The sequence below is a fragment of the Pelodiscus sinensis genome, chromosome 30 (genome assembly GCF_052426305.1).
Source record: "Pelodiscus sinensis isolate ZL-2025 chromosome 30, ASM5242630v1, whole genome shotgun sequence".
Taxonomy (NCBI): Eukaryota; Metazoa; Chordata; order Testudines; family Trionychidae; genus Pelodiscus; species Pelodiscus sinensis.
The window spans coordinates 14,519,634-14,537,078 of record NC_143081.1 but is presented as its reverse complement, the minus strand read 5'-3'; the positions used below and the strand labels follow the sequence as shown (position 1 = coordinate 14,537,078).

Genomic DNA, 17,445 nt, shown 5'->3' with positions numbered 1-17,445 from the left:
GTTAGTCTGGTCTAGCTAAAGCAAAAGACAGGACTATGTAGCACTTCAAATACTAACAAGAGGGTTTATTAGGTGATGAGCTTTCGTGGGCTAATAAACCATCTTGTTAGTCTTTAACGTGCTACATAGTTCTGTCTTTTACACACAAAAGGGGTGAGAAACAAAACAGAAGAACAGAAGAGCGGCCAGACCGTCCTGTCTGATCATGCACCCTGATGGAAGGAAATCGATGTGAGGTTCCCCAATCCATCGGCTGCAAGAACTGTCCCCTCTTCTGATTTGCAGCCGCGCACCTATCTCGGCCAAAGCCCTGCCGTGCTACAGCGAGCTCTGCTTCTTCAGAGACCCCCCGGGGGTCTGGTTCCCCCAAAGAGAGGTCCTCTTTTGAACTCCTCCAGTCCGCTGGTTCCAGTTCCTTCTTGGGCTTCAGCCATAATGGATAGCAGCTAAGAACACAAGATCGGCTATACTGGGTCAAATCAAAGGTCCATCCAGCACAGAGTCCTGTCTGCCCACAGTGGCCAACGCCAGAGGGAGCGAACGCAACTGGGAATCCAGTGAGATTTTCAATAACTCATCCAGAGGCTGGGGGTAGGTGGGTGGGGTCAGTCGCCATGTGCCGGAACTCAGGAGACATGATCCCAGTGGTCTCTTCCGGGCTTCAATTCTGAGTTGGAAACGGTTGAGCCAGAACGGCTGATTTGCCATGCAAGGGCATGGACTAACCAATGGATCACAGTGCCCCAAGGGCACCCAGGAATCTACCTCGTCGCCGTGCATTGATCAGCCAGGAACACAATCGGGTGAACTGTGAGACCAATGGGAGCTTGGTCTTTGAAACCGGCGAGGTTGGCCCCGTTATTCAGGAGGATGGCGTCTGTCTAGGGGGCTAAATGCGTCTCAGTGGGGTGGAGTTTGAGCCCACCACAGTCCACGGTAAATGTTTCCTCCTGTCATTCATGTGAGATGAGGAGAGGAGATATTCCCCATGCAAAATGGGAGGGGGAAACTGAGGCACATAATGGCGTCTTTGCAACATCCAAGGCCCTCGCCATGTATGTGGTGTAGGTATTTACATCGGTCTCATCTGGGCCGTATCTGAGGAGTTCTCAGCCATGACCAGCCTTTAATGTCATAATGTCCTTGTGAGGAAGACAGGTGTGATGATCCCTGCTTTACGGCGGGGGAAACTGAGGCACGGGGAAGCTTAAGTGATAGACATAACGTCACCCTAGGAGCCTGTTGGCACCAGCCGGCGTCTGACCCCTCCGCCCCAATGGAACGACACCCAGTCCCTGCCAGAGGACGGCCTGTGCCCACTGCTTGTGGGATTTGGAGACACAGTTCCCATTTGTTTCTGTTTTCTCAGTTTCTGCCTCAGTCACCGTCTACCTGCCCCAGGCCAGGCAGGGTCCAAGGGAAGGGCAGGAAGGGAGCGGAGAGGCCTGAGAGCTGGTTGAGGGCTGGAAACCCACAACCAGACACCTTGGGCAGGACGCCAGGGTTGTCAGTGTCTTACCCAGTTGGGGGTGATCAGCTTGCACGTGTGTGTGTACATGAGGGGGGTATGCATGTGTCTGTGTGTGTCCGTGTGTGTGTGTTCGTGTGTGTGTCCGTGTGCATGTGTTCGTGTATGAGTGTATGTATGTGTATGTGCGTGCATGTACATGTGTATGTGTGTGTGTGCATGTACATGTGTATGTCTGTGTGTGTGTCCGTGTGCATGTGAGTGTGTGTGTTTGTGTATAAGTGTATGTATGTGTATGTGCGTGCATGTACACGTGTATGTTTGTGTGCGTGTGTGCATGTTTGTGTGTATGTGTGTGTGCATGTTTCTACATGTGTGTGCATGTGTGTGTGAATGTGTGAGCATGTGTTTATATGTATGTGTGTGTGTGTGCATGTCTGGTTCTACATGTGTGCATGTGCGTGGTTATGCGGATGTGTACGATTGTGCACACGTGTGTATGTGCCAGCACGCGTGTGTATGAATGTGCATGTGTGAGTGTGCATATGAGTGTGTGCGTGTGTGTGTGTGTTGGGCTAGCGGAGGGCCAGGTCCCAGGAGCACTGTCAGCGCTGTGTGAACAGGGAGGGCGGCAGTGCCTGTGGGCGTGTAGCTCTTTCGTCCGATGCCATGGCGGCGGCGGGGCGCGGGGCCGATCTCAGTCAGGATGGAAGCGTGACGCTGGCCCGGGACACACGCTGCGCTCACGATGATTCCACCGGAACATCTCCGCCCGTCGTGCCTGAACCGGGCTCGCTGTGTCCCCGGTCTCTGCGGGCAGCGGGCGGTACCGAGCTGCCGCCTAACGGGGGGCTCTTTTACCGCCCCACCGGCATGGGTTCGTGCCCTGGGACTCGTGCCGCTGAGGCCTGAGGGTATCTGCAGCATCAGCCCTGTGCTTGCCGACTTCTCCGAGCAGGGCCCAGATCTCCGGCCTCTCCCCCAGCTGGGGAGACGCGGGCTTCTGTTTCAGCGCCTCCTCTTGCTCCATTCAACCAAAGCTGTGAAGGGGGTGTGATCCCAGGAGCTGTGGGTTCAGCAGAGGGCCCTAGAAGAGCAGTGTATAGACAGCAGAGCAATGTCTGTCGCAGCTCAGGTACATTGGCTGACCTCACCTTAGAAAGAGGAGACTAAGGGAGGATAGGAGAGAGGTCCATAAAATCATGGCGACTGTGGAAAAAGTGAATAAGAAACAGTTATTTACTTGTTCCCATAGCACAAGCACTAGGCCGCCAAATGAAATGAACAGGCAGCAGATTTAAAACAAACAAAGGGAAGTTTTTCTACAGGCAGCGCACAATCAACCTGTGGAACTCCTTGCTGGGGGATGTTGTGAAAACCTGGACTTTAACAGGGTTCAAAAAAGAACTGGATACAGTCATGGAGGAAAGGTCCATCAATGACTATTAGCTAGGATGGGTAGGAATGGTGTTTGTAGCCTTTGTCACAGGCTGGGAATGGGCAACAGGGACGGGGTGACTGGATGGTTCCCTGTTCTGTTCACTACCTCTGGGGGAACCTGGTATTGGACACTGTGGGCAGACAGGACACTGGGCTGGATGGACTTTTGGTCTGACCCAGTCTGGCTGTTCTTATGTTTTTATGTATTTATCTGCACAAGCCCCACAGAGCATAGAGTTGTGCTGTTGCTTTGCAGGAAAGAAACTGAGGCACGGTGAGGCTAAGGGGAAGGAGAGGGGTGAACTCAGGTGCTCTGAGCTAATGAAGTTAATCAGCTGCTCTCTCTGAGACCTGCCATTGAAACTTGCAGTGCCCGGGTTATTATAGAAGACAGGTACCGTTTATTTTGGTATTATTATTAGCTGATTACAAGTAGAGTCTGTGTTTCCTAACCTCTAAATTTACACTTCTAAAGGCGCTCAGAGTGCTTAGGTTCACTGCCCTAGACAGGGGACCTAGCTGCACCTAAATACATTTAAAAATCCACCTTAGAGAAACTAAACCAGCACTCGCACTGAGCTTTGAGGAAAACCAAGATGAGAACGCCAGGGTAGGACCTCAGCTACTGGATGTTCATTTAGTTGTAGCGGTCGGTGACTTCGGAGTGTCACCATTTTGTCCAAGGAAATCCCCATAGCCAGCCTGACAGGATCCAGAATATGCTGTTCTCGCTCACGCAGGCATGCCAGTTTACCCCTATTCTAACTGAAACGTATGGCATGAGAACACACTCTCCTAGTTCTTCCCAAAAGCTCTCCGCTTATTGGCCGCCCATCTCCTCAGTGCGTTGCGTACTTCTTGGTTTCTCAGGGTGTAGATGAGCGGGTTGACCAGAGGAGTCAGGACGGTGTAGAAGACCGAGAACACTTTGTTCAGGTCTCGCAACGTGCTGGTGTCCGGGAGCATGTAGACAATGATGATGGTCCCATAGAAAATTACAATCACCATGAGGTGGGAGGAACAGGTGGAGAAGGCCTTCTGCTTTCCCCTGGTGGATGGGATTCTCAAGATGGTGGTGATGATGAAGATGTAGGAGGCCAAGGTTAATAGACACGGTGTCGGTGTGAATATAAAGGCCATGACCAAGGTCACGAGTTCAACAAGGGAGGTGTCACTGCAGGAGAGGTTCATGATGGGGGAGAAATCACAAAAGAAATGGGGAATTTCGTTGGAGTCGCAAAAAGTTAATTGGGATGCCAAAAAGATCACGACGCAATTGGCCAAAAAAGCACTTATCCAAGAACCAGCCGATAGCTGAAGGCAACATTTGGTGTTCATCAATGCTGTGTAATTCAGGGGGTTACAGATGGCTAAGTACCGGTCATAGGACATCGCGGCCAGGAGATAACTTTCGGCAGCTGCCAGGGAACCAAAGAAATAAAATTGGGAGATGCAACCGCTAACGGAGATGGTCCTGTCCCCCGTCAGGAGACTGGCCAGCAGCCGGGGCAGGATGGCGGAGCTGTAGCAGATCTCCAAGCAGGATAAATTCACCAGGAAGAAGTACATGGGGGTGTGGAGGTGCCGATCAACCACAACTAGAAACATGATGAGGATGTTCCCGGACATTGTAGCAAGATAGATGACTAGAAATAGGAGGAAGAGAAACAACTGGAGTTCTGGCAGATCCCCAAATCCCAGGAGGATGAATTCTTTGACGAATGTTTGATTTCCCATACCTGCATTTGCCATGGGGTGTAAAATCCAAGAAAACCTGGAGGGGAAAATAAAAAATAGATAGTCATCATGCAATAGATCCCATTGGAAAATGGATTTTCCATTCTGTGGGTAATTCTAACGTTGCAAAATGGTTAGAACCTGGGTGAAAAAAAAATGTAATTTCAAAAATTCTCAGGGAACAAAGATTCTGCAAATTTTGGACTTGGAAACGTCAACATTCTGTCTTCCGATAAAATGTATCCTTTTTTTGCTAATGTCAAAACATTTCACCGAGGTAAGGTCAAGGTGGAAGCATTTTGATTAGATTTCTCAGTCTTTTGAAATATTAAATATACTAGTGTCTAAATAACGTTAATAATAATGCATTGGTAAAATAGAATGTTAACATCTACTGTGCTTTTGAGCGACTGTGCAGCCGTCTGTCTGTCAATCTGTCCATCCATCTGTCTGTGAGCCTGTTTGTTCAAGAGCTCCTACTAAACCCTACGAGCTAGGGCCGCCAAATGTGGATTGCTCTTATTATCATGGAATAAGCGTCCTCTTATTGTCATGGAAAGCAAGGTCTGGCTTTGTTTGCGCCTGGAAAATGGTTCCAAAAGGACACAGCTGAAATAGAATTCATTTGCATATGCAACCTTATCAATTTAGGATTGAATACAGATCTCTACTGGTTAATGAAGTACAAAGGCAATTTCCCCGCTCTGGATATTCAGATCTCCACGCCAAATGCCGGGAATGCCTCACTTCCACCTTGAGTTGATTAGCCATTCACTCAAGCAACTTCTCCCTTATATACATCCCTTCTTCTGTACCTTCCGCTCCCATTCATCTGACGAAGTGGGTTTTACCCATGAAAGCTGATGCCCTAATAAATCAGTTAGTCTCATAGGGTGTGTCTAGACTACAGGGTTTTGTCGACAAAAGTCCACTTTTGTCGACAAAACTATACCTGCGTCCACACTGCCTTTGAGTTATGTCGACATAACGTTGACAAAACTCAGCAGTTTTGTCGATGTATGTAAACCTCATTCTATGAGGAATAACGCCTTTTATCGACAGAGTTCTGTCGATAGAAGGCATTATTGCATCTACACTGTCCTTTGCGTCCACACTGTTATGTCGACAAAGCGGCTTGCTTTCTCGACAGAACTGGATGTAGTCTAGACGCTCTTTGTCGACAGAAGCTTTGTCGACAGTATCTGTCAACAAAACTTCTGTCGACAAAACCCTGTAGTCTAGACATACCCTAAGGGTACATCTACACTAGCCCCTTAGGAGGCTAATGAAGGTGACCGAAATATCCTGTGCTTCATTAGCATGTTCCCAGACGGTCACCATTTTGGAAATTGACTAGCCCAGAAGAACTGCCCACAGAGAAGGGCGATTCCAAAATCAACCCCTTACTTTGAATTACTAGTTAAACCTCATTCCACATTTACCTTACCTCATTCCATGAGGTTTAACTGTTAATTCGAAGTAAGGGGTTTATTTTGGAATCACCCTTCTCTGCCGCGTGTAGACGCGGGCAGTTCTTCTGGGCTAGTCAATTTCCAAAATGGCGACTGCCCGGGAACATGCTAATGAAGCGTGGGATATTTAAATCCCTCGCTTCATTTGCAATTTCGGTCGCCCTCATTAGCCTTCCTAGTTCAACTAGGGGGCTAGTGTAGACATACCCTAAGGTGCCACAGGGCTCCTAGCTGTTTTGGCAGATACAGACTAACACAGCTCCCCTTCCGAAGCTAAGAAAGGTAATTACACAGTGTCTGCAACCTAAGGGGGTATTCTCAGATGAACCACAATGGTAGCTGTGACAATGTTCACAGAAATGTATGTCATATTTCTAACATTTTTCCATCAGCCAGAAGCAAGGCTGGGAATGTAATCCAACCCATTGATGGGAAGAAATCTAACACCAGAGGGAATAAAATACCATTCTACATGGAAAGCAGATTACTGGCATGGCATATTGAGCTGGAGACACAGGGTTATCGAATTGTGACAGGCTTAGCGGAAACAGATGCACAGTGGAAACCATTTGCAATACATGACCACGACAATCTACTGGTCTTGATGCTGTTGTGTATTTTTAAACAACACCTGCTGGCCCCTTATCAGATAACTCACAAAGCTTCCTGTTCTACAGAACATACTCCTAACAACAGCTATCTAGGCAGACCAAGAAAAAGTCAGTAAAGTAGCCAATAGATAAAAATAGTATCGTAATAAGGATTTTCCATTAAAAAAATTATAAATTGGTCCCCTTTCGCACCCATATGAAATATTTGAAATGAGCATTACATGTATTGTGTATTGGCTTTGGGCTTCTTATGGGCTGGACAACCTGGATAAATCGTCTGAGGTCAATAGGATGAAGGTTAATAAGGACAAATGCAAAGTGCTCCACTTAGGAAGGAACAATCCATTTCACACACACAGAACGGGAAGCAACTGTCTAGGAAGGAGTCCTGCAGAAAGGGGTCTAGGGGTCACTGTGGATGACAAGTTAAACATGAGCCAACAGTGTGATGCTGTTGCAAAAAAAGCAACCATTTCTGGGAGGCATGAAGAGGAGTGTTGTGAGCAAGACACGAGAAGTCATTCTTCTGCTCTACTCTGCACTGATTAGGTCTCTGCTGGAGTATTGTGTCCAGTTCTGGGAATCACATTTCAGGACAGATGTGGAGAAACTGGAGAAGGTCCAGGGAAGAGCAACAAGAATGATGAAAGGTCTAGAAACCATGAGCAATGAGGGAAGACTGAAAGAATTGGGCTTGTTTAGTTTGGAAAGGAGAAGACTGAGAAAGGACATGATAGCAGTTTTCAGGTATCTAAAAGGGTGTTACAAAGATGATGGGTGAAAAATTGTTCTCCTTGGCCTCGGAGGACAGGACAAGAAGCGATGGGCTGAAACTGCAGCAAGGGAGGTTGAGGTTGGACATTAGGAAAAACATCCTACCCGTCAGGGTGGTGAAACACTGGAATAAGTTGCCTAGGGAGGTTGTGGAATCTCCATCGCTGGAGAGATGGAAGAGCAGGTTGGACAGACACCTGGCAGGGATGGGCTAGCTGGCGCGTTGTCCTGGGACTGGACTCGATGACCTCTCATGGTCCCTTCCAGTTCTACTGTTCTATGATTTTATGGTTTCCACAATTCACTCTCTCTCTCTCTCTCTCTCTCTCTCTCTCTCTCTCTGCCTCTCTCCATACATTTTTCAGTATTCCAGTGAGGCAGAACATAAACTCAAAGGTAAAATCCAGCCCTGAACAGAGGTGATGGAAGACCAGCTGCCCGGTCTGGTCCATCTGTAATTCTGACATAAATGAAAAGCAGAATGGAGATCAATTTACCTCTGTGATGGGTCTATTGCTCGCTGGACTGGTGTGACGTGACCCGTTCACTCAGCCTTTCAGGAGCAAGATTCAGGACCCCCGTCAATCTTCTAACCCCATTCCTTCCTGTTCTCTGTTTCCAGCACAAAAGGGATGACGCGCTGACCATTTAGGTGCCTTTGGAGCTGGTGATGTTCTTGGCACCATGCATCTTGCCTTCTGTAAAAGCACACCCAGTGTTTGCATTACTTATCTTTCATGCCGCACAGTGAAATCTCCCTGGACATTTCTGCAGATGGGGATTTTCAATTGCCACCAAGGGAAAATTCCAAGATGAGGCGGGGGAGGCGATATCATGTGTTGGACCACCTTGCATCGAGGAGAGAGACGAGTTTTTGAAAAGTTGAGATACTGTCGAGACAGTCAAACTCTTAACCTCAATAGCTACATCTACACTGGCATGATTTTCCGAAAATGCTTTTAACGGAAAAGTTTTCCGTTAAAAGCATTTTCAGAAAAGCGCGTCTAGATTGGCAGGATGCTTTTCCGCAAAAGCACTTTTTGTGGAAAAGCGTCCGTGGCCAATCTAGATGCGCTTTTCCGCAAAAAAGCCCCGATCGCCATTTTCGCGATCGGGGCTTTTTTGCCGAAAACAGTCCTGTGCTGTTTACACTGGCCCTTTTGCGCAAAAGTCTTTCGGAAAAAGACTTTTGCCCGAACGGGAGCAGCACAGTATTTCCGGAAAAGCACTGACGATCTTAGATGAGATCATCAGTGCTTTTCCGGAAATTCAAGGGGCCAGTGTAGACAGCTGGCAAGTTTTTCCGGAAAAGTGGCTGATTTTCCAGAAAAACTTGCCAGTCTAGACACAGCCAATAGGAAAGAAATTGGGTGAGTAGATTGGGTATCCTCACGTAAGAGCGGTCAGACTGGGTCAGTCCAAAGGTTCATCCAGCCCAATGTCCTGTCTGTCAACAGTGGCCAATACCAGATGCCCCAGAGGGAGGGAACACAACAGGTAATGCTCACATGATCCCTCTCCTATCACCTATTTCCAGACAAACCTGAAGGAAAATTCTTCCTCTCTAGTACATCTGCACTACCCCCCTAGGCTACGTCTACACAGCAGGCTTTTTGTGCAAGAGTTCTTGTGCAAAAGGTCTTCTACAAGAGCGTGTCCACGCTGCCATGTGCTTTTGCGCAAGAGTGTCCATGGTAGTGTGGACGTTCTCTTGCACAAGAAAGCTCTGATGGCCATTTTAGCCATAGGGGTTTCTTGCGCAAGAAATTCATGTTGTCTGTCTACACTGCCTTCTTGTGGAAGAGCTCTTGCGCAAGAGGGCTTATTCCTCATGGGGAGAGGAATAACTCTTCCGGAAGAAGCCCTGTTTTCCGACGCTGCGCTGTAAATTTACTTGCACAAGAACGCACGTGAAGTGTAGACGTTCTGCACGTTTTTGCGCAAGAACAGCCGTTTTTTGAGACTGTTATCTTTGTTATCTTCTCTTCATGTCAACCCATTCTATTTGGCAAAATAAGGCCACAGTCACATGGAGAGATGGGCACCACGCTGCCTTGTTAGGTGCCCAACTCCCCAAATCTGGAATCTCCGAGAGGCATGAAAAGCTGCTCCTCTGCTGCCCAACCTGACAGGCCCCAAACGCTGAGTTTTCACGATCCACGTTCCCTTTTCAGATCTCCTGTTCCCTCTGCATACATAGGTGGGAACCTAAGCCACAGGGTGCTCCACACAGTAGGACAATTTAAATGTTCCTCTAGTTTGCCAGCTGGACCACTGGCGACAGGGTAACATGAAGGGATTGCTGTGAGCTGTGCCGCCCCCGCCCCCAATTTGTCTCCTTCTCCTGCCTCAGTTTCCAGACCTGGGGGGTCTGGAACGCTGCCTACGAAGCCCTGCACCAGTTCTGTGTCATGCTGCCTCAGGTCTGTGAGCCAGTCCCTTCCAAGCCCCATGTAACCAGTAAGATGGGGAGGGACCTCCCCCTCCAGCAAAGGGGGAAGGGACAGATAGTCCTGGGGTGGGAAGAACATGGGGGGAAAGCTAGGGGGATTCTGGCAGCCCCAGAGTTGGGGGATTGGAAGGTGTGAGGGGTGGATGGAAGTTCCAGCCCCAGGTTGGTAGGGGGGTACCACAGCTCTGGGGACGGTGGTAATTCGTGGGGTGGGGAAGATGACACCACCCATGGAAGCTCGCAGCAGCCATGTTTCTGCGGGACTGCAAATGGGCAGTGGGGACATGGGGGGTACCTAGGGGATGGGGGATGGGCAGCAGGAAAGTGAGGCATACATGTGAGATGAGGGATGGGCTGTGGGAACATGGGGAACCTCAGGAATTGAGGATGGGTGGTGGGTACCTCAGGGAGGAGGGAAGCAGAAACATCAAGAGAACTTTGAAATGGGTGAAGGGCACCAGGAAGATAGGGGTATCTGCAGTATGGGGGATGGGCACCAGGAACATGGTGGGGTACCTGTGGGACGTGCATCTTGGCTGGGAGATGGAAGAGCAGGATGCTGGGTAAAGAACATAAGAATGGCCAGACTGGGTCAGACCAAAGGTCCATCCAGTCCAGGGTCCGGTCTGCTCACAGTGGCCAATGCCAGGTGCCCCAGAGGGAACGAACAGAACAGGGAATCATCCCGGGATCCCTCCCCTGTCATCCAAGAATTCATCTAGCTCTTTTTTCAACCTTCTTAATGTCCTGGTCTTCACCACATCCTCTGGCAAGGAGTTCCACAGGTTGAGTGCACTGAGTGAAGAAAATACTTCCTTTTGTTTGTCTGAAACCTGCTGCCTATGAATTTCAGTGGGTGACCCCTAGTTCTTATGTTATGGGAACAAGTAAATACCTTTTCCTTATTCACTTTTTCCACACCAGTCATGATTGAGAAGCTGGAGATGAGCCAACAGGGCATCCTTGTAGCCAAGAAGGCTAATGGCACATTGGGGTAAATTAGAAGGAGCATTGGCAGTAGATCTAGAGAAGTGATTATTCCCCTTTATTCCGCACTGGTGAGGCCACATCTGGAGTATTGTGTCCAGTTCTTGGTCCCCCCACCCCATTGAAAGGATGCGGACGCATTAGAGAGGGTCCAGTGGAGGGCAACCAGAATGATTAGGGAGCTGAAGCACATGATCGATGAGGAGAGGCTGAGGGATTTGGGTTTGTTTAGTCTGCAGAAGAGCAGAGTGAGGGGGGATGTGAGAGCAGCCTTCACCTTTCTGCAGATGTTCCAAAGAGGATGGAGAGAGGCTGGTCTCAGTGGGGGCAGGTGGCAGAACAAGGAGCAATGGGCTAAAGTTGCAGTGGGAGAGGTCTAGATTGTACAGTAGGAAAAACTATTTCCCTAGGTGGGTGGAGAAGCCCTGGGATGTATTCCTAGGGAGGGGGTGAAATCTTCATCCCTAGAGGTTTTTTAGTCACAGCTTGACCAAGCCCTAGATGGGATGTTTGAGTTGGGGTTGGTCCTGCTTTGGGCAGGGGTTGGATTTGATGGCTCGCTTAGGTCCCTTCCCACCCTAGGAGTCTATGATTCTTTGATCACCCCAGTGATCTCCAGCTTTTCCACAGGGTTTGAAATTGACTCGTCTTTAAAGATGTTCCGGTGATCCGAAATCTCTATGCAATTTGCCAAATAGCTGCTGCGCAGCAACTGACCAAAAACCTGATGAAACCATTTTGGAAATCCAAAATATCTGAATGTAGCCAAGAGTGGAGGAGGGGCAGCGGGCCAACAAATGAAGACGGTTGAGCACCGTTTCAGGAAATGTTTTGATTACAATTAAAATACCTTAAAACATGGCCATAACGTGGAGCGTTTTGGTGAGCGACTCTATTTGGGGGATGACCATTTGAGAAGGAAGATGAAACCGAGACACAGAGACAGGACAACTTGGCTAAATGCGGGAGCCAGGGCTCGATGACCCTATGTTTCTATACAATAGCCTTTTCTTAAGAGCAGTTGCTTAAGAAAGAAGAGTTATAGTCACCACTGATATGGCCCAGAAGGTATCTGGACACCATAATTGTTTTAAAAATATATCTTTCCAGTGCGGAAGGAATCACCTTTTTTTTCAACTTTGTTCTGTAAGGGTGTGTCTAGACTACAGCGTTTTGTCGACAGAAGTGGACTTTTGTCGACAAAACTATACCTGCGTCCACACTGCTTTTGAGTTATGTCGACATAACGTCGACAAAACTCAGCAGTTTTGTCGACGTATGTAAACCTCATTCTACGAGGAATAACGCCTTTTATCAACAGTTCTGTCGATAGAAGGCATTATTGCATCTACACTGTCCTTTGCGTCCACACTGTTATGTGGACAAAGCGGCTTGCTTTGTTGACAGAACTGGATGTAGTCTAGACGCTCTTTGTCAACAGAAGCTTTGTCGACAGTATCTGTCGACAAAACTTCCGTCAACGAAACCCTGTAGTCTAGACATATCCTAACTGAACCTAAGGCGAAACTCATATTTTCCTTCCCTTAATCTCGGCCCACACACAAAAAGAGTGGAAACCCACTTTCCTTCTTGTCAAGATAGAAATGTAGGCACAAAAGAGACCTCCAGAGGTCATCCAGTCCACCCCCAACTGCTCTGAGGTGGAACTAAGTGACCCTAAACCATCCCGAAGAGCTGTTGTTGCAACCTGTTCTTTAAATCCTCCAACTAGAGAGATTCTGCAGTCTGCCTAGATAATCTGTTTCAAAAGTGAACTCTCCTGGGAGCCGGAAAGTTTCTTCTTATACCTAACCTCACATTTGGCCTCTTGTGTAAATAGATAAATGCCTACGAAGACACAGTGTGGCCATGCACCCGGCGGGTGCTGAGTTACGTTTCAACCAGGCGGAGCAATAGCCTCGTACAGTGAGGAGCAGAAGGTGTTTCCTCTGGGAGTGGGAGGTTGGTTGCGCCGGGAGAATAGTTCATTCTGTCTGCCCAGAAAACATTGCGCTAACTCCCCAGCCTCAGCTCGGTCAGACGGGGTATGCAGGGCGAGGCAGCCTGGCACGGAGAAGGGCTCAAATACCCGGAGAGCTCTGCCCTTTCCACAGGTTGGAGGCAGAGCGTGTTCTAATGCGGCTGCTCCTCCGTTCGGGTCGATACAGATCTCTCCACTGGGAAGACCCACATTCTCCAGAAGGAGGAGAGAAAGAAACGGAGCCGATGAACCTGGATCCTGGTTGCCAAACCCTGGGAAATACGGGTCCATCACGTCAAGCTGGAACCACTCCGTGGTTGCAGGTGAGCACCGTCCACAGAACAGAAAGTCAGTCCCACCTCCCAGAAAGGGGCATGCACGTGCTTTGTGGTGATTCATCGCTTCTGCCTCACCTCCCCCAGGCAGTGCCCATCCGTGGGATGAGCAGCATTTCACAAGGGGGACATTGAGATGTGTCTCGTGAAATGCCCTCAACTAGGGATCTGTGCTAATGCCACCAAGATGGCCAATTCACCCAACCTGAGGGTCTTCCTTGGTGTGGTCCCTCCTGAGGTTGGTGCGTGGTGTGAGCGTGACCAGCCTCGCTTGCACGGTAGCACGTCGGCTTGTTTCTGAGTTCCAGAGCCGCCCCCGTCTCCTCCAATGCCTTGCTCGTTCCTGTCTTATCAGCTCACCATCATACTGGCGTGCAAAGGGTCCCTCCCCTGCACATCGTGGGTTTTTTTTCACGTTTCCTAAAATCTAGTTTATTGCTGTGACAGGGCTATCGTGAAAAATTCTCCAGCAAAAAAGAAAAGGTGTTGTCTTTCCCCCCACCATGTCATTCTCATCAGTGTTAATACATGAGGAAGAATGAGGGGGGATTTGAGAGCAGCCTTCCACTCCTTGAAGGGGGGCTCCAAAGAGGCTGGAGAGAGGCTGTTCTCAATGGTGAAAGATGGCAGAACCAGGGGCAATGGTCTCAAGTTTCAGTGGGAGAGGTCTAGGTTGGACATTAAGAAAAGCTGTTTCCTTAGGAGGGAGGGGAAGCGCTGGGATGGGTTCCCTAGGGAGGAGGTGGAATTTCCATCCCTAGAGGTGTTGGCTGGACACAGCCCTGGCTGGGATGGTGGAGTTGGGGTTGATCCTGCTTTGGGCCGGGGACTGGACTCCGTGACTCCTGAGGTCTCTCCCAGCTCTAGGATTCTATGAAAGATTGACCTGACTTCCTTATCCATGACAGAAGCCGGCGTCTTGTGAGGGGGAGTGAAAATAATGATCCCTTTCCCTACAGACCAAGGTCTATTTGATTAATTTGTGTGAATCCTAACCGAAGACCGGTACCTAAGGACAGGAATCAATCCGTCCAAGATTTCACTGGATGTCCTTATTGGTGTGGGGCCCTGCTGAGGCAGGGCATCATTCAGGCAGAAGGGAAATGCTGCTTTGAAGCATCATGGTTAAGCTCCTGTATGTCAGCAGGAGGTCTATGATAGCAGGGAGGGAAGCGGTCGGATTGTCACCTCACTGCTTGGCTTACCAGAGGAATAGCTGCTCGAAGAGGTCTTCCTCTGATGTGGCCGAGGTTGGGTCTACATTCAGTTCTCACACTTGAAGATGGACAGGCAGCCTTACGTTGTCGTTGTTGTGCTTAAATGAAGCACCCGGGATCTTTTTCAGGGGGATAAGGCACCACACCAGTTATTGGGCATGCATGGATCAATCAACACTTCATCATATGTCTATGATACATCGCACTCATGTACTCACACACAGATACACAAGGACACGCCGTCTTGTTACCAATAGTTGCTCCCCCTAACTGCACTGGCCAGGTGAGTTAGATGGGGGAGGGGTGGAGCCAGGCTCCTGCCGATCCGGATCGATGCTCCCATGTTGACAGGAAGACAACCCGGGATCCCTCTGCAAGATGCCTCCTATTTATCCCTCTCATGCAGCCAGTTAGTCATCACCTCGCCTTTCCTAATGCTGCTTCAGAGAGGGTCCTTCCAAGGGCCGGCACTTGCTCCTTGACTCCCAAGCTCCTCTGCCTGTCCAGTTTTCTTTTCAATGAGCTCACTTCACAGGTATTGTCTTGGATCTGGTTCCAAGCCCCCTTCCATCCTTGCAACTGCTGCTGGAGGTGCTCACCTTTCAGTCTCCATTCACACCTCATTCATTTCAACAGGTCAATCAAAGAAAGGGGAGAGATCTCAAATGACATTTTTCTTTACGTTAACTATTCCTAGGACCTATAACATAAAGAGCTTGATACAAAGTTTCTTAATACAAGGGATTCTATAAGAACACTTAACATAAAGACATATCTAAAAAGATCAAGATCTATCTATCTATCTATCTATCTATCTATCTATCTATCTATCTATCTATCTATCTATCTATCCCCACACACCCCCTCTATCTATCTATCTATCTATCTATCTATCTATCTATCTATCTATCTATCTATCTATCTATCCCCACACACCCCCTCTATCTATCTATCTATCTATCTATCTATCTATCTATCTATCTATCTATCTATCTATCTATCTATCTATCCCCACACACCCCCTCTATCTATCTATCTATCTATCTATCTATCTATCTATCTATCTATCCCCACACACCCCCTCTATCTATCTATCTATCTATCTATCTATCTATCTATCTATCTATCTATCTATCTATCTATCTATCCCCACACACCCCATCTATCTATCTATCTATCTATCTATCTATCTTTCTATCTATCTATCTATCTATCCCCACACACCCCCTCTATCTATCTATCTATCTATCTATCTATCTATCTATCTATCTATCTATCTATCTATCTATCTATCCCCATACACCTCCTCTATCTATCTATCTACCCCCATACACCCCCTCTATCTATCTATCTATCTATCTATCTATCTATCTATCTATCTATCTATCTATCTATCTATCCCCATACACCTCCTCTATCTATCTATCTACCCCCATACACTCCCTCTATCTATCTATCTATCTATCTATCTATCTATCTATCTATCTATCTATCTATCTATCTATCTATCTATCTATCTATCTATCCCCATACACCTCCTCTATCTAGCTAGCTAGCTATAAGGAAAGTTTCTCTTAATTCAAAGTTATATGAGAATGATACATGGTTATATGGAAATGTTACAGAGATTTATCCACATCATCTGGTAACCAGGAAAGAGGCAGGAGGTTTTAATGGAATTAATTTGTAATGTTTGAACACCTTTCCACTCAATGTTCTTAACGGCACCATTTATTTTTTTGCTCCTAGACTCAACCCACGGTGGACACAGAGTGGGGAAACCAAACGGCCGTCACGCAATTCATCCTTCTGGGATTTGGAGACCTCCCTGACCTGAGAGTTCTCCTCTTCCTCGTGTTCCTGCTGATCTACATGGCGACCGTGGCCGGGAACACCCTCATTGTTGTGCTGATTGTGGTCGATCGGCACCTTCACACCCCCATGTACTTCTTCCTGGGGAACTTGTCCTGCTTGGAGATTTGCTACAGCTCAGACATCCTGCCCAAGATGCTGGCCGGTCTCCTGACTGGGGACAGGACCATCTCAGTCAATGGCTGCTTCACACAACTCTATTTCTTTGGTCTTCTGGCATCTACGGAATGCTACCTCCTGGCGGTGATGTCGTACGATCGGTATTTAGCCATATGTAAACCCCTGCACTATTCAGCTCTTATGAGTAGCAGGTTTTGCCTCCAGTTGGCTGCCGGGTCCTGGTTAAACAGTTATTTGGCAACTACGATCTTGATATTATTCATGTCGCAGTTCATTTTCTGTGGCCCGAATGAAATTGACCATTTCTATTGTGAATCCCTCCCGTTGATCAAACTCGCCTGTGGAGACACACACCTGATCGTATTGATGGTTTTCATATTTGCCTGTGCATTCACCCTGCCTCCGTTCCTACTAACCCTGACGTCCTACGTGTGTATCATCACCGCAATCCTGAGAATCCCTTCCACCACCGGAAGACAAAAGGCCTTTTCCACCTGCTCCTCCCACCTCATGGTGGTGACCATTTTCTATGGAACGATAATGGTTGTCTACATGCTACCGACACTTGATTCCCTAAGAGTCCTCAAAAAAATGCTCTCTCTTTGCTACACCGTCTTTACTCCCCTAGTAAACCCCCTCATCTACAGCCTCAGAAACAAAGAGGTCCGGGAAGCCTTGACCAACGCTGTCAGGAAACGTGGCTTTCACAAGAAATTGCCGGGAAGCCTACATCATTACTGAAGTTGCCAATGTGATGTAGGCAAACAGGCCTCATCGAAATTAGGCTGAAAACTCCACTTGAACATATCAGCATGTAGCAGTCGGTACCTCCACATGGCACCCGGTAACCCACATATTTATCGTTCATACAGGGCTCTGATTATTTCATGGAATGCATGCCATATGAGGCATCATATGACAGGTCATGAGTTGCTGAAACCTGTTGGTCTGTCCCAAGGCGCGTATGAGTCGTGTGGAC

General features: G+C 48.1%; 1 protein-coding gene and 1 pseudogene across 1 annotated transcript; one reads left to right on the top strand and one right to left on the bottom strand.

Annotated features, from left to right (window-relative positions):
- Positions 1–3,703: 3,703 nt before the first annotated feature.
- LOC102457843 (olfactory receptor 6F1-like) lies at positions 3,704–4,660 on the bottom strand. Its single transcript, XM_006114051.3, has one exon. It carries the CDS (start codon positions 4,658–4,660, stop codon positions 3,704–3,706), a length of 957 nt encoding a protein of 318 aa, XP_006114113.3.
- Positions 4,661–11,799: 7,139 nt separating this feature from the next.
- LOC106731375 (olfactory receptor 5AP2-like) lies at positions 11,800–17,226 on the top strand (annotated as a pseudogene).
- The last annotated feature ends 219 nt before the right edge of the window (positions 17,227–17,445 follow it).